The sequence below is a fragment of the Ornithodoros turicata genome, chromosome 5 (assembly GCF_037126465.1).
Source record: "Ornithodoros turicata isolate Travis chromosome 5, ASM3712646v1, whole genome shotgun sequence".
Lineage (NCBI taxonomy): Eukaryota > Metazoa > Arthropoda > Arachnida > Ixodida > Argasidae > Ornithodoros > Ornithodoros turicata.
This window is the reverse complement of record NC_088205.1, coordinates 57,307,747-57,324,316: the sequence shown is the minus strand read 5'-3', so window position 1 is coordinate 57,324,316 and position 16,570 is coordinate 57,307,747. Positions and strand designations below refer to the sequence as shown.

At 44.6% G+C, this 16,570-nt stretch overlaps 1 protein-coding gene across 1 annotated transcript; it reads right to left on the bottom strand.

Moving 5' to 3' along the window:
• Positions 1–6,001: 6,001 nt before the first annotated feature.
• On the bottom strand, positions 6,002–15,349 carry LOC135394495 (tetraspanin-33-like). Its single transcript, XM_064625256.1, has 3 exons — positions 14,691–15,349; positions 7,849–8,005; positions 6,002–6,473 (listed from the first exon to the last, which is right to left on the bottom strand). The coding sequence occupies exons 1-3, from the start codon at positions 15,118–15,120 to the stop codon at positions 6,131–6,133; spliced, it is 930 nt and encodes a 309-aa protein (XP_064481326.1). The 5' UTR covers positions 15,121–15,349; the 3' UTR covers positions 6,002–6,130.
• Between the last annotated feature and the right edge of the window lie 1,221 nt (positions 15,350–16,570).

Below are 16,570 nucleotides of genomic sequence, written 5' to 3'. Positions count from 1 at the left end.
AAAATTTATCGATTCACATTCAGGAGAAGTGGTGACTACCACACATCAGTAGAGTTTAATTAAAATTTGAACAGGTGTTGCGATTTATGATCAGTGTTGTAGAATGTGTAATTTCACAATACGCAAGCTTTAGCTCACTTTGGCGAGCACGCTTTCACGATGACAGAGAATTTAATCGAATGGATTGATATTTTCTATATACACTATAACATAACGCGAATTCTTTATGTCGTGGATATTAAAAGTTACGAATATTTTCCGAACGAAATTTACTTAAAACTCGAAGAAAGGGTCACCCGCGTCCTCGAAGACGTTACTGCAACACGCCGGGCCGCGTTTCCCCAATGCCGTATCGAAACCGAACGCGATTCTGCGCCCGACGCGTTAACGCGGTACCGCACGCGAGCGTGTTGCTTTTTCCGGAAACGGGTTCGTCGACGCGGGTGACCCTTTCTTCGAGTTTACAGTTCGAGATACAAGCGGGCAACTGTGTTGACGAAAATATTTATTTATTTATTGCGCACTCCAATCGGGTTGCTTGTCAAAGACGCCTTTTCTTCTTCTTTTACTACGTCTGGGCTAGTGCAACTGATTGAGAAATATACATGCACTGTGGAATTTATATTCATGAAATATGATAAGTTTTCACAAGAGATTAGTGATCCTTTTTTGTAATCATAGACTGATGTATCATGCCTCTAAATTTCAATGACCGATCCTTGTACAATTTTTTCCTTCGGATGTTGTACAGAGTGTAGTCGGGTAAAACCTATTTGATGGTCAGGTCTCATTCCATATGAGAATGTTTACACACAGTGTGGAATATTCGTCTCCTTAGCAATCTTCAATCTAATCATAAGCTGTTTTCGTTGCGATGTGTAGAATACATTACAATGATGACAAAGAATACAATTATTATTTCAATTATATGCTTGTTTATTCCGATAAATTACAATTCTATTCCAAACTCTGAAGTTTTCGTTTGTTGTCTTGATTCATGAATTCCGAAGACATCAAGTAGTTTATTCTGATTATTGGGCGCTTGAATCCAGCGTTCATTAACGCGGGTGATATGTTGTCGCCGTGTTTGTATTGCTTCAACAACTTGCACTTTGTCGCGATGAACTTGCACAGTCTCTTATTGATGTTTCCTTTCTTTGTATGAAGATTCTTGAATGGCGTACAAGAGAGTATTAGATGAAAATCGTCTGGTGGTCCACCGCAATTGATATGTTTGTTGAGTTTCAATAAGTGATGATATACATCAGACCTTGCACGACAATAATGAACTTCTGTTCATTCGACATCACTGACTGGTAGAATAAAATAATTGCGTTGCCGTGGTAGTGGAACATATCACCATGATAAGATTTTATGTACTTTCCATCTCGGATATGTGTAATTTCAACAAATCTGTAATGAACCGTGCGATATAGACCGCTTGTATATGATGATTTGATCTGACTGCTTTCTTGATGAACGCAATGCCCATTGCAATGATTACAATTACATCTGGTCTAGCGTATTTCAATTCTTCGTTCGCAGATCTCAAAAACTCCGCCATCAATCACAGTGGCCCTTCCGACGTTGATGTGCAGATATTTTTATAAATATTGTAGATTCGGCATATAAATTCTTGCATCTTCAGTTCTGTAGTTTGTACCATATCTCCGAATACGGCCATGTCTAGGACGTATCGAAATGCAGCGATAATGGAATCGTTTCGCGGCTCTTCCTTTTCGAAGCAGTGTTTTATCATGTCCTCCCATGACTTATGGTATCGAGTACAAAATCTGTCCATCTTTTCAATGTAGAACAATTGTCTCTTCTGTTTTCAAGTGCGCGTCTACACTTAATTAAAAGCATATGTATGATCATTTTATCGATTAAATTTCTTTAGAATGTTATTAATATCCACATGCCATGAGAATTATGGAAATTGATTTACAAAAAGATGTGATGAGTAAGAAAAAATGTGCGCTTTCAATGATTCTATGTACAGGGCCATACTAGAGCCCGTCCCTCCGTAACTTGCTGTTGGAGTTGGGGGTCGTCGGGTTTCATCACACTTTATCGCTTGAATCCACTAGTTGATCATGTTTATTCATTGAAAATGACAAGTTTCTGTACAGATTCTATGGTGTATTCACGCTGCTTGCTTAGAAATTATTTGTCTGAATTAATTATTCTTTTGTTTCAGGTTCGACTGATATTCTATGAATTGGACATTATTATGCATGATGTATTAATTGTGTCGTATTTGTTTCAATTGTTCACTCGATTGAGATAAGTAAAAATAATCTCTGAGTTGGGAATGCCTCATATTTCTGAGTTGTGTTTCACATTTGATTTTTCTGTGTGGTTCATTAGAACATTCTGTTGCAAGATATTACAAAAATTGATGTAATTAAATTTGTTTCTCGTTTTTGATTGAGCATTGTTGCTACCATTTAATAATAATTTGGACTTTCTCTACATGTTCAATAACAATATCGGATCTGTACAAACTTAGTCGATTTGTCAAACACTTTGACGAAAGATTTCCGTTTCAAGGAAAGGATGCGAAAAGATAGCGATCCCAACGAGTAATATCGACATCTATTTGCGCTGCACATATCGCTTTTGAACTATCTTATCTGACCTCTAGAACGTCCTGTTTGCTCGACGAAGGAATATAGCCCCCAACCCTTTGAGTGATAAACCATGGGATAAAGCATACAGTCTCCCGGCTGTGAGGAAAAGAGTGAAAACCGAGATGAAAACAGTGCATAGTTTTTATGTCTTGGATACCTCCATCAAGGTTCGTAGTGTTTGTTAGAATGAAAATTGTATATTGTTCGATTTTATGATGGTTCAATGATAGATTATTTTCCTCTGTTGTTGTTTACGTGTCGCCGCTTAGAGTGTTCCTCGTTAAGTCTGTGCTATAATGTAATATTTCTCCTTTTGATAGATTGATTAGCTATTATTTCTCTATGTGTTGGATGGTGCGCAGGTTTGGCTCTCTATTAGCTGTTGATCGTTTTGTTTCTCGTTATTTCCTTACGTCTATGCTGTTCACTTAATAAGAAATTGGTTAATTGTGTAACGTTGCGTAACTTAGATTCCCTATTGCGCTCGAAATGTTCATAACTGTCACAAAACAGGTGTACGCCTTCCGTCTTCAACAAATCAGGGCAGATATCATTAGTTCTGTTTGTTGGCTAGGAGCGTGCTATGCGGTGAAGTTCATTTTTTTTAAATATATTTTCTGTGTTGATAAAACAAAGTAAGGTTTGTAGTGAAAACTGTATTGGGTTCGATTAGATTAAGTCACGAGGATGATTTTATGATATTTAAAATGATAGATTATTCTCCTCTCTTGTTTGTAGATTTTATTTCCTCTTGTGTTTGTGTCCCGTGGTCTTCCAGGGTCTCTGCTGTTCACAGTTAATTACATACAGCTATCAGAACGTCCTTTCTCTGCTATTCATCCGTGCATGTTTATCGTTTTGATAGAATGTTTTTCAAATATTTTCCTGCATGTTTCTGTTGTTTACACGTTGACAGATGCGCTGTTTAGAGTGTTTCTCTGCTATTCAGTGTTAAGTGCGTGCATGTTTCTCGTTTTGGTAGATTGTTCTTCAACTATTTATCCTTTGTGCACCTCTTGTTTACGTATTGGATTTTGGCTCTCTATTAGCTGTTGATCTTGTTTCAATAATATTTTCTTGTCTGTTGTTTACACGTTGGCAGATGCACCGTTTAGAGTGTTTCTCTGCTATTCAGCGTTAGCTCTGTGCTGTATTAAATTCATCATGTGCATCAAAGTGTTTTTCTGCTATTCATCCGTGCATGTTTATCGTTTTGATAGATTATTTTTCAATTATTTTCCTGCATGTGTCTGTTGTTTACACGTTGGCAGACGTGCCGTTTAGAGTGTTTCTCTGCTATTCAGTGTTAAGTGCGTGCATGTTTCTGCTTTTTGATAGATTGTTTTTCAATTATTAATCCTTTGTGTACCTCTTGTTAACGTGATGGGTTTTGGCTCTCTATTAGCTGTTGATCGTTTTGTTTCTCGTTATTTGCTTACGTCTATGCTGTTCACTTAATAAGAAATTGGTTAATTGTGTAATGTTGGAATAATCAACTTAGATTCCCTGTTGCGCTCGAAAATGTTCATAACTGTCACAAAACATGTGTACGCCTCCCGTCTTCAACAAATCAGGGCAGATATTATTAGAGCTTGTTGTTGGCTAGGAGCGTGCTATGCGGTGAAGTTCATTTTTTAATATATTTTCTGTGTTGATAAAACAAAGTAAGGTTTGTAGTGTCTCTTAGAATGAAAATTGTATTGGGTTCGACTAGATTTAGTCACGAGGATGATTTTATGATATTTAAAATGATAGATAAGTATGTTGTTTTGATTAAGAATATCTTCTTTGTAGTGTTATAGATTTTATTTCCTATTGTGTTCATGTCCCGTGGTCTTCCAGGTTCTCTGCTGTCCACAATTAACTATCGGCACTTGTAATTAAAGCTCCACTATGGTGGTCACGTATAATACTACTTTATAATAAAACTTTTAATTTTGATTGTAATCATATTGATTAAAAAATCTTCTTTGATTAAATGTGTCATAATGGAATATTAGCAGTTGTGCATGAAGTTACGTACATCTGTCAGAACTTTGTAATTAGAACTCCGCTAAGGTGGTCATGTTAGACTTTTTATAATTTTAATTTTGATTGTAATCGTATTGATTAAAAAAATCTTTGATTAAAATGTGCTACTCCTCCTACTTAATTGAAAACTTGCGTGATTATCACTAATAAAAAATTGTGATACCCCTTGAATGCTATTGCATCAGATTTTTTGGCTAAGTTTTTCTCCTTCACACAGAGTCATAACATAATTCCTGATGACTTTAATATATTTTCACTTGTACTTTTATGTATGGCTATCCTTTGCATGTAAACAGCCTACTGCACCCCTGTTGTAGCTGAAAAAAAAATTACGATTGAAGTCGGCACAGACTGAAAAATAACGAAAGAAGTTGGCCCAGGCTGAAGGGTAAGCGCGCACGCAGCCCTCCAGTCACGCTCCGCCCACCACAGCAGCCCTCCACCCGAGCGCCGCCCCTGTTACAGGTGGTGAAGGTTTTTCGGCTAGGTTTTTCTCCACCTGATTGGCATCACAATTGGCATTAATAAATATATTTTCACTAGTACTTTTTGTGTATGACCCTTCTTTGCATGTCTCTGCATGTTATAAGCGCGCGGACAACCCTCTGCACACGCGCCGCGCGGGGAAAAATACGCGCAGGGCTCAGGGCAGGGGTCAGAGGTCCAGGTTGCTGAGTGGACCCCCTGTAGCCTCGGCACCCCCTCCTACTACTTACCTTGCGACACATCAAAACATATCGCATCCCGACCCCTGATTTTCGTGATGCCATAAGCTTTTCGATTTTGATCAGTGCATGATCAGTCATACACAAAATTGACACAAATAAAATAAAAATGCATATGGCAGGAGGAATGACAGTTCATATATTCACTGCAATGAGCTTGATTATTAGACCCCGGGTAGTCTGCAAAGACGAGCCTTTTTGACGCAGAATAGTGGGCAGAGCATGGTCTAAGGACATCATTTGTTGCCCCTTCCCAAGCCGTTTCGCGACCCCGGCACGATGAGTCCCGCGACCCAAGTATGGAAAACACGTGATGCCAAAGACTGCAAAGTGCTGGGATCGGACCCATTGCATTTTCAGACAGCGGAGTTAAAGTCTACCACATACTCCTCCCCTTTTCCTTCTTCCACCCGTCCGTTTCTCACCCTGTAACCTGACCTTCACATGGCAGCTCCGAAACGCGAGACCCCAGCCTGATCAACTGCTAGAGTGCCCCGTTCCATGCACTTTACCGTCTACCGTTCATCCGTTCGTCTACGTACCGTTCTACGTACCGTCTACCGGTCTGATACCGATACCCTTAAACGAACCTGATATTCATTCGGGGCTAGGTATTGGTCAAAATCTTCGGATACACGTGTGTATTTGCATCGCGATACAGTATTTTCAAATGTAGGTTTGCTTCGATGTAAAGTGTAAACAATTGGAAGGAACGGGCGAATTCCAGCCTCGAATATCGCACTAAGCGTTCATTCCCGCTTCAGCAGTCTCTACTTTCATGTAGATGTGCCGAATGACTTTGATTTCATCGATAAGTGAGCGTGTGATCATGTCGACGAAGCTGAGGACGATAACGGCAACGAGGCATCCTCCGGCGACCACCAGGACATGCTGCTTGACGTATCGGTTGGCAGCGTCGGGACAGTTGCCGATGTTGATGCGGTACCAGGCTTCGTAGTCGGACATATTGAGCACGCCTTTCCCGCAGAATATACTAACAGTAGTTGTCTTGTTCTGACGGCAGCACGAGTAAGGAACCGAGCAACGTTCGTGACTCGGGTTCTGTATGTTGCACTTAAAGTACCTAAAAAGAAAGTTAAATGAAGTTTTAATTCTTGTTGTCTACGGAGTATATGTATGACGTGTCGCTGTTGTAGTGTGCTTGTATAGCTTTCTTCCTTCCTTACAAATGCTACATAACGAAGAATTAACTTATGCCGTCCGAAGAAAGTGCAGTATCACCGCCACCAACGATGGAATCCTGGATTATGCACGCTGCACCACAGGTGAGGTAAAGTGGCCGCACCTATAGTTGTAACTATACTATCTAATTTTGGAAGCTTTCATTCGTTGCTTACGAAATTTATGTTATCTAGGCCGCGGATATGAATTAAAGGGACCATGAAATGATTTTCGCGAATTCCGGGTACTTTGCAGAAAACGGTTCTCATGAGCCCTACTATCATACAGACATCGACTTTTAACCGTATTCAGTGCATTGGCGGATCTAGACCCTCGGTTTTGGGGGGGGGGGGCGGTTCCTTTGTCGAAGCTCGTAGTGGGGGAGGGGAGAGAGGGAAATCCAATGTATAAACATGACGTTTTGGGGGGACGATCGCCCCCCCCCCTTGGATCCGCCACTGATTCAGTGCACCGGGGGCGCAGTTACCACGCAAAAATAGCGGGGCGTGGCCACCGGATACATCCCTTTGGAGCGGGCTTACGTCATCAATGTCCAGTCCTCTCAGCCGATTGTGGACGACCGGGAGCACACACCCCGCGGGACCACGTGGGTGCATGGCTTCGGTTTGGACAACCACGACGTCGTATATCTGCCGTCGAAATCAGTAGAAATATGGCGAAACGCAAACTGTCAGCGATGGAGTAAGAGATTATGCGACGCACACAGCGTCCGTTCCGTACGCAGCAGCTCCGAAAAGGCCACCGACAGAGACATTTTCTGACGAAGCAGCAGCTCCGCAGAGGAGAAACAAAGGAAAACGTGCTCCGGTAGCCATGCTGACAATCAACGGCTACATTACCTGATAAGATATTGTGTCAACGATTAGATATGATCTCGCTCGCAAAAGACCGTCCGCGAATCAGCAGCATCCCCTGTGATTGACGTCACGGGAAGTTCGCCTCGTAGGCGGGTCGTAGCAGTCGCCGTTCACGGCCGGGGTTAATATCAAATATTTTCCCTATTTGAACGATTTTCAACTTCATATTTCACAGGACGAATGCTTTTATGCTTGTCAAATATCCTTTCATGGTCCCTTTAAGTCGACAGTTTTTATTCACGCCAACAGGACTATATAATGGGACATTCTGGAAGGAGGCACGTAACAACACGGTCGGCTTTCAAACGTCGCAATAAATGTGACTTCCTCAAAAGATGTCTGTTATGTGAACTTTCCCGATAATGTGAGGAAAGGCAGAGGATAAGATTTTTAACTCACATGTTGAGGTTCCAGTCCCGAAAGCTCTTATCCGTCATCCCACAGCATTCCAACGTTTTCTGAACAGAATCCACAAGCTGCTGAAAATCTTGCGTTTCTCTGTAGTAGATGATCATGTTCTCCGAGAACACCTGACTGAAAATTCGCTTTAAAGCTCCTGGAAGAAGAAAATTACGCTGTGCGGGGTTCATTTATGTATGCTACACACATACAGGTGCAAGGAGGACTTTCTCGTTCTTTGCTAATATAAAAGTTCTCAACTAACAACAACAACTTCATTTGAGGATGATGGTTGGGGAGTTTCATCGCCAAGGTTCTCAACTGTGTGCAAACATGACTCATTGATTTCATTCTGTGTCCTCAGCTTTAGCGACGAGGGGAGAAATGGTGTATACAGTAAAACTTTTCATCCAAAAGTATTGTAACGGCCTACCATGTCGCTAGCCGCGACACCCCGTGAATGCATCACGGACATAAAGAGAGTAAGGTGCCTGTCTCTTCTCCCCCTCGTCCACACGCGCGCGCAAGTGCACAAGCGGCCGTGTTCAGGCAGGCAGTGACTTAGCCAGAGATTTTTTTTTTTTTTGGGGGGGGGGGGGGGCGTTCTACGGGGACGGGGATGGTGGCTAGATGAATATTGTCTGGTGTGAGGGGCGGCGCAGCCGAGGCGGCCCGTTCGCGGAAGACGCCGTCAGGTGGCGCGCCAACACGGATGTATGCGAAGATTCTCCCGAACGCTCCCGAAGCGCGTCTGCTGAACGGGCCGTTTTCGCCCATGTGGCCGAGAAGTTTTGCGGAGGAATGGAACGGTGGGGGGGTAAATATCAATGAAAAACAAAACCGTAATGGTAATAGCTTAAAACACATTGAAGACCGCTTATTCAAGCACGCAAAGGAACAGGTATTCAGCTTTGTATGTCCCATGCGTAGCTTGGACGTCACAAAGCTGATGGCAATCCTCCTTTTCAACTTTTGTATCTCTTTCTTTTATCAGGTTACTTTTCTTTGTTCATTCACAGCAACGAGGCCGGTTAATCTTTCTTTTTGTTCCTCGATGTATAAAGTTTCCTATCAGTCAATGAAGACACGATCATCTCCAAATTTCAACCCCGCAATGTCAAAACAATATTTATTATACAGAGCAATAGCAACAACCTGTTTCGTCCCCTCATCATGATATTGCCACGAATCATCATCGCGAAACTTCCAGGGCAGGCACGAAACGGTACATCTCATCCCGGCGCATGCTGAAGAAGCAGCAAGAAGCTTCCAGACACATCGCCTGCTCTCTGGCAAACGCACGTGCTGTTTCTAGACTTTTCGGCGCGACGCTTAAATGCTTGTGCGCTCCAAGCTGGAGCATTCATTCTTTGGACTCAGTTGTGTTCAGAGAGCTATCACTCTTGTGTTTTGCTACCAAGTAGTCTAATAAACCGTTCGCTGTTTATTCGACGACTCGCCGACCCATTTCGGTTCGTGACATTTCTGGTGGAGATGCAGGGTATCCCTTGTCCAATGGCCTGGAAGACCAACTGCGACAAAGAAGAAGACAGCTTGGTCTGCCTGCAGAATTCGGTCCATTAGAACCCCCTAAACGCAAGAAGATGATGACTGCGGAGACCAGTACCCAAGTGGTGCAACCTGTTGCCACGCCCATAGCCCCTGCACGGTCGCCGAAGACGTTCAGCGGGGAGTATTACGACGACGTGGACGATTGGGTCGACCACTACGAGCGGATCGCCAAGTTCAACAACTGGAGTGACGACCAGAAGCTCGTCAACGTCTATTTCTCCCTGGAAGGCACCGCGAAGACATGGTTTGAGAACCGGGAGACTTCGCTCACGTCCTGGGACGTCTTCAAAAGCAAACTCCGCGAGGCGTTCGCTTTTCAACAACGAGCTGAACGCGCTGAACATCTGCTCCAGATCCCTAGTAGCACATATTGTGGCCTCGACGTTGCAGCAATGTTGCGAATGTTGTCCAATGTGGGGCAACGTTTATCAACATTTCGCAACGTTCCTGCAACATTATGAAAAGTGGACCAACGTTACTTGACATTCAGCAATGTTCATGCAACATGGAAGGTCAACATTTGAGCAACGTTGCGGCCGAACGTTCCTGCAGCATTGTCAGAAGTGGACCAACGTTACTTGACGTTCACCAATGTTCATGCAACATGCAACATTGCAGAGCAACGTTGGAGAAATATTGCGGCTCTACGTTTCCTGAATGTTGTTTATTGACTTTCCAGCAACATAACACTGCGTAACACTCTTACCCACAGAGGAAACCTACCGGTTTTACAGCTCCAAACAGTAGGTAATTACATTAGAGACGAAAGCTTGAATTAAAAACACAGTACATGACAGGGAGGGATGTCAAAAATGTTGTTGAGTGCACTTGACTCTTGCAGATGCAAGGGCTAACTACAAGAACGCATCCTGGTCACCGTTGCAAACGTTGTACGCACTGCTACACTTAATGAGCATGCCCCCAATACTTCGCATTTTAGTATACGCCTCATCCTGTTCGCAAATAGAGCCTACTGCTTGATGACAGTATCTCTATATCCAAACAGGATACCTACAGGGATACCCAAGCGGTCTCCCCTAGCCCCACTCGAGTATAAGTGAAGCGGAGATTTGCAGAGCTCAAGTCGGCTAACAGTGGCGTGCAAGTGCTTGCAGTCAGTATGCATCTCTGATCCGACGCAAAAAAGAAAAAAGAAAAGTGAGAAATAATAGCGCACAAATACCTCCGCCAACCTCTTGCCAATATTACCTAAATGTTGTCATAACGTTGCCCTTATGTGGAATGTTGCAGTTGTCATGTTGCCGCAATGTTATATAACATTTTCTAGCAACGTTGCTAGAACGTGGCCTGAAGAGGGCATTAGCGACGTCTATGCAACGTTTGAAGAAAACACTGGGGCAACGTTTCGGCAACATAGTGTGCTACCAGGGATACGGATCCAGTTGCCAAACGAAAGCGTTACAGGCTTCGTCGAAGATGTGTTGCGTCTCTTCCGGCGAGCTGACCCCAAAGCATCCGAGGAGAAGAAGGTTCAGCGACCCATGAGGGGCGTAAAAGAAGAAATTTTTCGCGCCCTGTCCCGGAATCCACCCGCCACGACCGACGCTTTTCTGGACGAAGCCGTCCGCATTGAGAGGACCCTGCTCCTTCGCGCTACCATCGACCAACAACACCAGGGCTACGAGACTTTCTCCACGACCGCTGGCCTCGACGACGGATCGCCCAGACAGCTCACACGAGAGGTGGTACGCGAAGAAGTACGAGCTCTCCTCTGTCCTGAGAAGGCTCAAGACCCTTTGTCTTCTATCGGTGCGATCATCCAAGGACGAGGTTCAGCAGGCAATCCAGACATCGTCAACCGCCAACCCCGACGCCGCTCTGAGACAGGTGCCACCTACTCGTCCGTCGTACTACGGAAACCGTTGGGCGCCTCCTCGGCCTGTCCATCCTACTCCGAGCGTCCCGCCACACTCTCAGCCGTTTCGCAAAACGGACGTTTGGCGGACTCCCGACTTCAGACCGCTCTGCTACCACTGTGAAGACTGTGACCACTGTGTAGTACGGCTTGAGTCGAACGACATGAACTATTTCAGTCATCGGGGGTCGTCGAGAGGGAACGCTGCCCTCAGGTACCACTTCGTAATTCAGGTCTCCAATGCGTCAAAGTATTTTGTAGGGACCGAAGTACCGCTTCAGTAGCTTCTCGCTCAGGCCTCGTCGTCGAATCGGCGTCCAAACCCATACCAAGTCGCCTGGACTGAAGCGTACGTCTCGTCGGCGCAAATTGTATCTTCTTTCATCGACGCGTTGTTGTTGACCAATCCGTAGTCTGGCCAGCTGGCGGGCTTCTTCTGCTCGCTGTGTGAAGTCCAGAGCGTCGTTTTCCACATCACTGGGTTCGTGGGGCAGCATCGCGTCCAGCATAGTCGATGCGTCATGGCCGTGTGCAAGGCGGAACGGTGTGAATCCCGTTGTTTCCTGGACAGCCGTGTTATAGGCCAACGTGACGTAAGGCAGTATTTCGTCCCATGTCTTGTGCTCGACGTCGACGTACATCGAAATCATGTCGGCAAGGGTTTTGTTTAGGCGTTCGGTGAGCCCGTTCGTCTGCGGATGGTACGCCGTTGTCCTCCGGTGAGCGGTGTGGCTGAGTCGAAGGATTTCTTGTGTTAGCCTGCTTGTAAATGCCGTTCCTCTATCGGTGATTAAGGCGGTCGGAGCTCCGTGCCGTAGTACGATGTTCTCGATGAAGAACTTCGCCACTTCTGTTGCTGTGCCCTGTGGAAGTGCCTTAGTCTCAGCATAGCGTGTCAGGTAGTCGGTGGCGACGATTATCCAACGATTTCCGGAAGACGAACGTGGGAAGGGCCCGAGTAGATCCATCCCAATCTGCTCGAACGGCGCCGACAGGTATATGTACAGATATATGTACATACATGACAGATATATGTACATACATATGCACACAATGAAAACAAAGAACATCTGTACACGAGTCTGAATGCTCACATAAGTTTATTCACTGATGGAGACGCGCCTCCTTTGAAAGTTTGTTTTTTGCTCCGCTCTGCGCGAGGACGGTTAATGCCCTTTACGGGGAAGTGCATTCTCATCACAGCATAGAATTTTACAATGTTCATTGTGAGATATTCGCTATGGGTTTGACAGCCAACATACTCAAGGCTTCGCCTTGTCAGTGATGGGAAAAGTACCTCAAAATGATACTTAAAGTACCAAGTACCTGGCGTCATTAGTACTTCAAGTACAGTACAAAGTACCCAATTCCAAATGTACTTCAAGTAAAGTACAAAGTACTAGGCAAAGTACTTCAAGTATTCATCAAGTGCATTGCGAATTTAATTTGTATCACTTTGCATTTCACTGTTTAGTATATGTGTCTTGCTTGTTTGGCAAAACTTCAGCGAGCATTCTTGACAAATGCTCTAAAGCCATAAAGTCCTAGGTGCTAACCCGTGAATATGGACTTAATCAGATGACATAATTTGCAGTTACATGTAGATAGGTAATGAGTCATCTGGGCTGTGATTATGTATTATACCCTGACTGATCGAAGATCACCTGCCTAGTGTGGCGTTCCGGTACTAATCCTCTGCTAGAACAGGCTAGGAAATTTCAAGGGGGAAAAAAGTACAGGCCAACGAAGATTATATATTTCTGGGCATTCCATGGTGCTTTTTGAAATACAACATGTTTAAAAAGAATACGAAGAAAATAAAGGATGAAACACAATGCAAGCCATGATTTTTATACGACTGTGATCTGCAGCAATCTAATCCATGTGACCAATTAAAAAACGTAAAATGTAAAAAGTAAAGCATGTGTGTCTTTCAGAGTGTTCATCATGTAATGCAATCACACACTGTGATAAAAAATGATTATTAATTGCCAATGAACGAAACAATATAAAAAAGCGTAGAACCCTGCATTGGAAGAACTGAAGTGACAATTGATCAAGTCATTGTGCTGCCGGTTGCAGTGTTATAATATGGGATGTCTGTGCATTCCATTCGGTTTACATAATCATAGAAGTGTTGATACCTTTTCAACGTTCCAAGCCTCTCAACAATAAATTTGCTTCAACAAATATGCTCTTTAACAGCACAAAAATCCTTTTTGGTAAAATGTCAGACGGACTCTTGGTACAGCATCCCACTAAAAGCAGTGATGGGCATTTGATGAGCATTTTTGATACTCTTTTGTGACTTTTTGTCTGGAGCCCAAGTTTGTGTACTTGAGTACTTGATGGGAAAGTATTTCGAAAAAAGTACTTTAAGTACGGTACAAAGTACGCGGTTTAAAATGTACTTAAAGTAAAGTACAAGTACACAGAAATGTACTTAGTTCTACTTGAGTACTTGATACATCAAGTACTGCCCATCACTGCCCCTAGCACATGCCAATACTTCTAGTAGGCTGTCTGCATGCCCTTTATGATATGAAAACGGCATTGTGAAGGTATCTTCAAGTTTGGAGACAAGCTTGAAGAGTGTTTCTGAATAGTAGCGTGGGCCCCTCTGTTGAATTCGTTCATGTACGACGACGGATGGTCGGCGCTCTGTTCGTTTTTGCACGCCGCTTTTTCTTCACAGGGGCGTCAGAAGTCTGCTAAAGGTTCACCATTCCGCAGAAACCGTGCACAGCCGACGATAAAGTAAAATAAAGCTCTTCAAAGACGCGACAGCGTCGCTATCCCACCCTCTGATATGTCACGGCGAAAGAACTCCGCCCGGGGACCAGCCAGAGCGTCCAGAAACTAGTAGACATCCGTGGAGCAGCGCGCATGGTGGCCGTCCTCCGCAAGAGTCCCGCTTCGTCGGATAGGAAGCTGTGGGCGCTCCTCACACCTGACAATATTCATCTAGCCACCATACTTTACATGGTGAGGATGATTTCACCCTTGTTTCTCTCTCCCAAATGCACTACCATAGGTAGATTTGGGGGGGAGTTGAACCTCGGAACCCCTCCCCCTCTGCCCGCTGGCTACGCCACTGCCTTCAGGACGGCAGCATAAAAGCTGGAAACAAGGTATAGCAGTGGAATGGGCTTAGTGCACTCCCGTCTCTGTGAAAGGGTTTAACAGGTGCTCGCACCATCGTAGTGGTAATTCCTACTTCGGCGTGCGAAGAGGATCGTGAAATCTTGCGAGTTTAAAGACATAAACATAGACATAAACGGCACTGGTGAACTTTAGAAACGAGGTTTGTTGTTTGCAAGTGACGCGCTGACGCTGTGAAATTCAAGCGGCATTCGTTATATTTCACTCAAAATTGCAGCAAAGTATTTCTTACCGGGAACAAAGACCAGCATCAGCCCAATGAGAAGATTGAGAATCACAAGCAATGTGAGAAAGGCAGAGTAAGTTCTCAGGAGGAACGTATTTTCCCGAAGTGCTCCGACGCAGCCGCAGAAGGCCAAAAGGAAGAGCAAGGAACCAACAATGATGACCAAGACCTCGATGCGAGCTAAAAGGACGCCGTAAAGACTGTGCTTCGTCAAGGTGCCCAGAACGTCGTGGTCTTCGTCCGTCTCTATGGTGTCGACGAGAGTGTAAACTCCGGCAGCCACCAGACCGAAGCCCACAAACCAGAAGGCAAGATTGAAGATGAGCAAGGGATACCGTACAATGGGATTCACGTCCAAAATGACGGTCTCTTCCTCTTCAACGGGGGCAGTTCTCGGCGGTTTTGGTGGTGGGGCTGGATTATTCGGAGCTTGCATTTCGTTCCTGTGGTTCGAGGTCTTCTGGGAATTTAGAAAGCAGCGACGCGAACTTACAAAGAAGCGAAGTAACCTCGAACGAGTGTTAGGCTATTATTCTTCTTCTTCTTCCACCACTAAGCACAGTGGCCACAAGCCACACAGGGCGATTGGCCAGGGTTCTGAGGGGGCTCCGCAGAAAAGCGATGGACACGAGATGTTCCTTCTTCTTCTGCCAGCTCGCGTGACTGGATGGTTAGCGTGCTGGCCATGTCACGTCGAGACTGGGAGGTACCCGGGTCCGAATCCCGGTCTGTGGTTTTCCTGTCAGACATATGTCGGCACAGTTCCCTTAGGACGCACATTTCCCTGGGGCGTTAGTCGTGACATTAGCCACCACTGCGAGCCCTTCCAGCCTATAGACACTAGCTATTACTCGCCAAGGGATATTGGCAAGGGGGGAGGGGGTATATGTTTATTCACACAAAAAGGAGATTGGCAAGGGCTAAACTATTAGTTAAACCTGTATCTATGTTACCTAGCTATAGCCGCGTTTACATGAATGCGACAGCAGGGCATCGACTTGACTTGTCGCATTGAATGCGCTCATGTGAACGGTAAGATACCGCATCGAATTCAATCCACCAGACAGACGTGGATCGAGACGCTAGATGAGCATTGACAGCGTACATGTAGACAAAAAATGTACATGGAAACCAAAAGGAGGATTATGGGAAGACGTTTGCTACGGGCAAAGAAGTTCAAGTGGAAGAAGAAAATGGGCGGTTAAATTGGTGCCCCGGAAACGTTCCCTGTTTCAGGGGATCACTTAACACCTCCAAAGCGACTTCCCGGGTGCACTCCTCGAGCCCCTTGTCTCTTGCCAGGGAAAAGCGGCACCGCACTTATATCCTGTTTCCACATGGTGTCGACACAACTTGCAGATAGACCCAACAACGGCCCAACATCTGCTTCACAACATCCCCCGGAGTTGAGCCGATGTCATGCATCTATTGCCGACACGACCTGTCGCCTGATGTCAGGTCAATATGACCTTCTCTTTCGTATTTCATATCCCGTGCGTTGGCCATGAACTACAAAAAGACTGACCATTTGTGAAGCAACAACAGCTTTATTTTGTCGTTGCTTCGTAGACCGCGGCGTTTCAAAAAACGGATGTATAAATATAAAAGCTCCTAGGACCACCAAGTCCCAGGAGCTTGTATTGTTGACTGATTAGATGAGTCACAAAATTAGTGAGCCCATCTTCCTTATCGTTTTAGCCTACCACACCCTATATCTTTAATTTACTGATTTGCTTTATTTTCCCCAACCAAGTCAACAACAAGCTTACTACTTCCAATGAGAAAACGGATATGGATTGTCTCGCGAGCTTCCACAAATTCGAGAGTCCTGTTCGCCTGGGAGTAAAAATGACGGGTGAGGTGTCTAATTCTATGTAAAAAAAAAC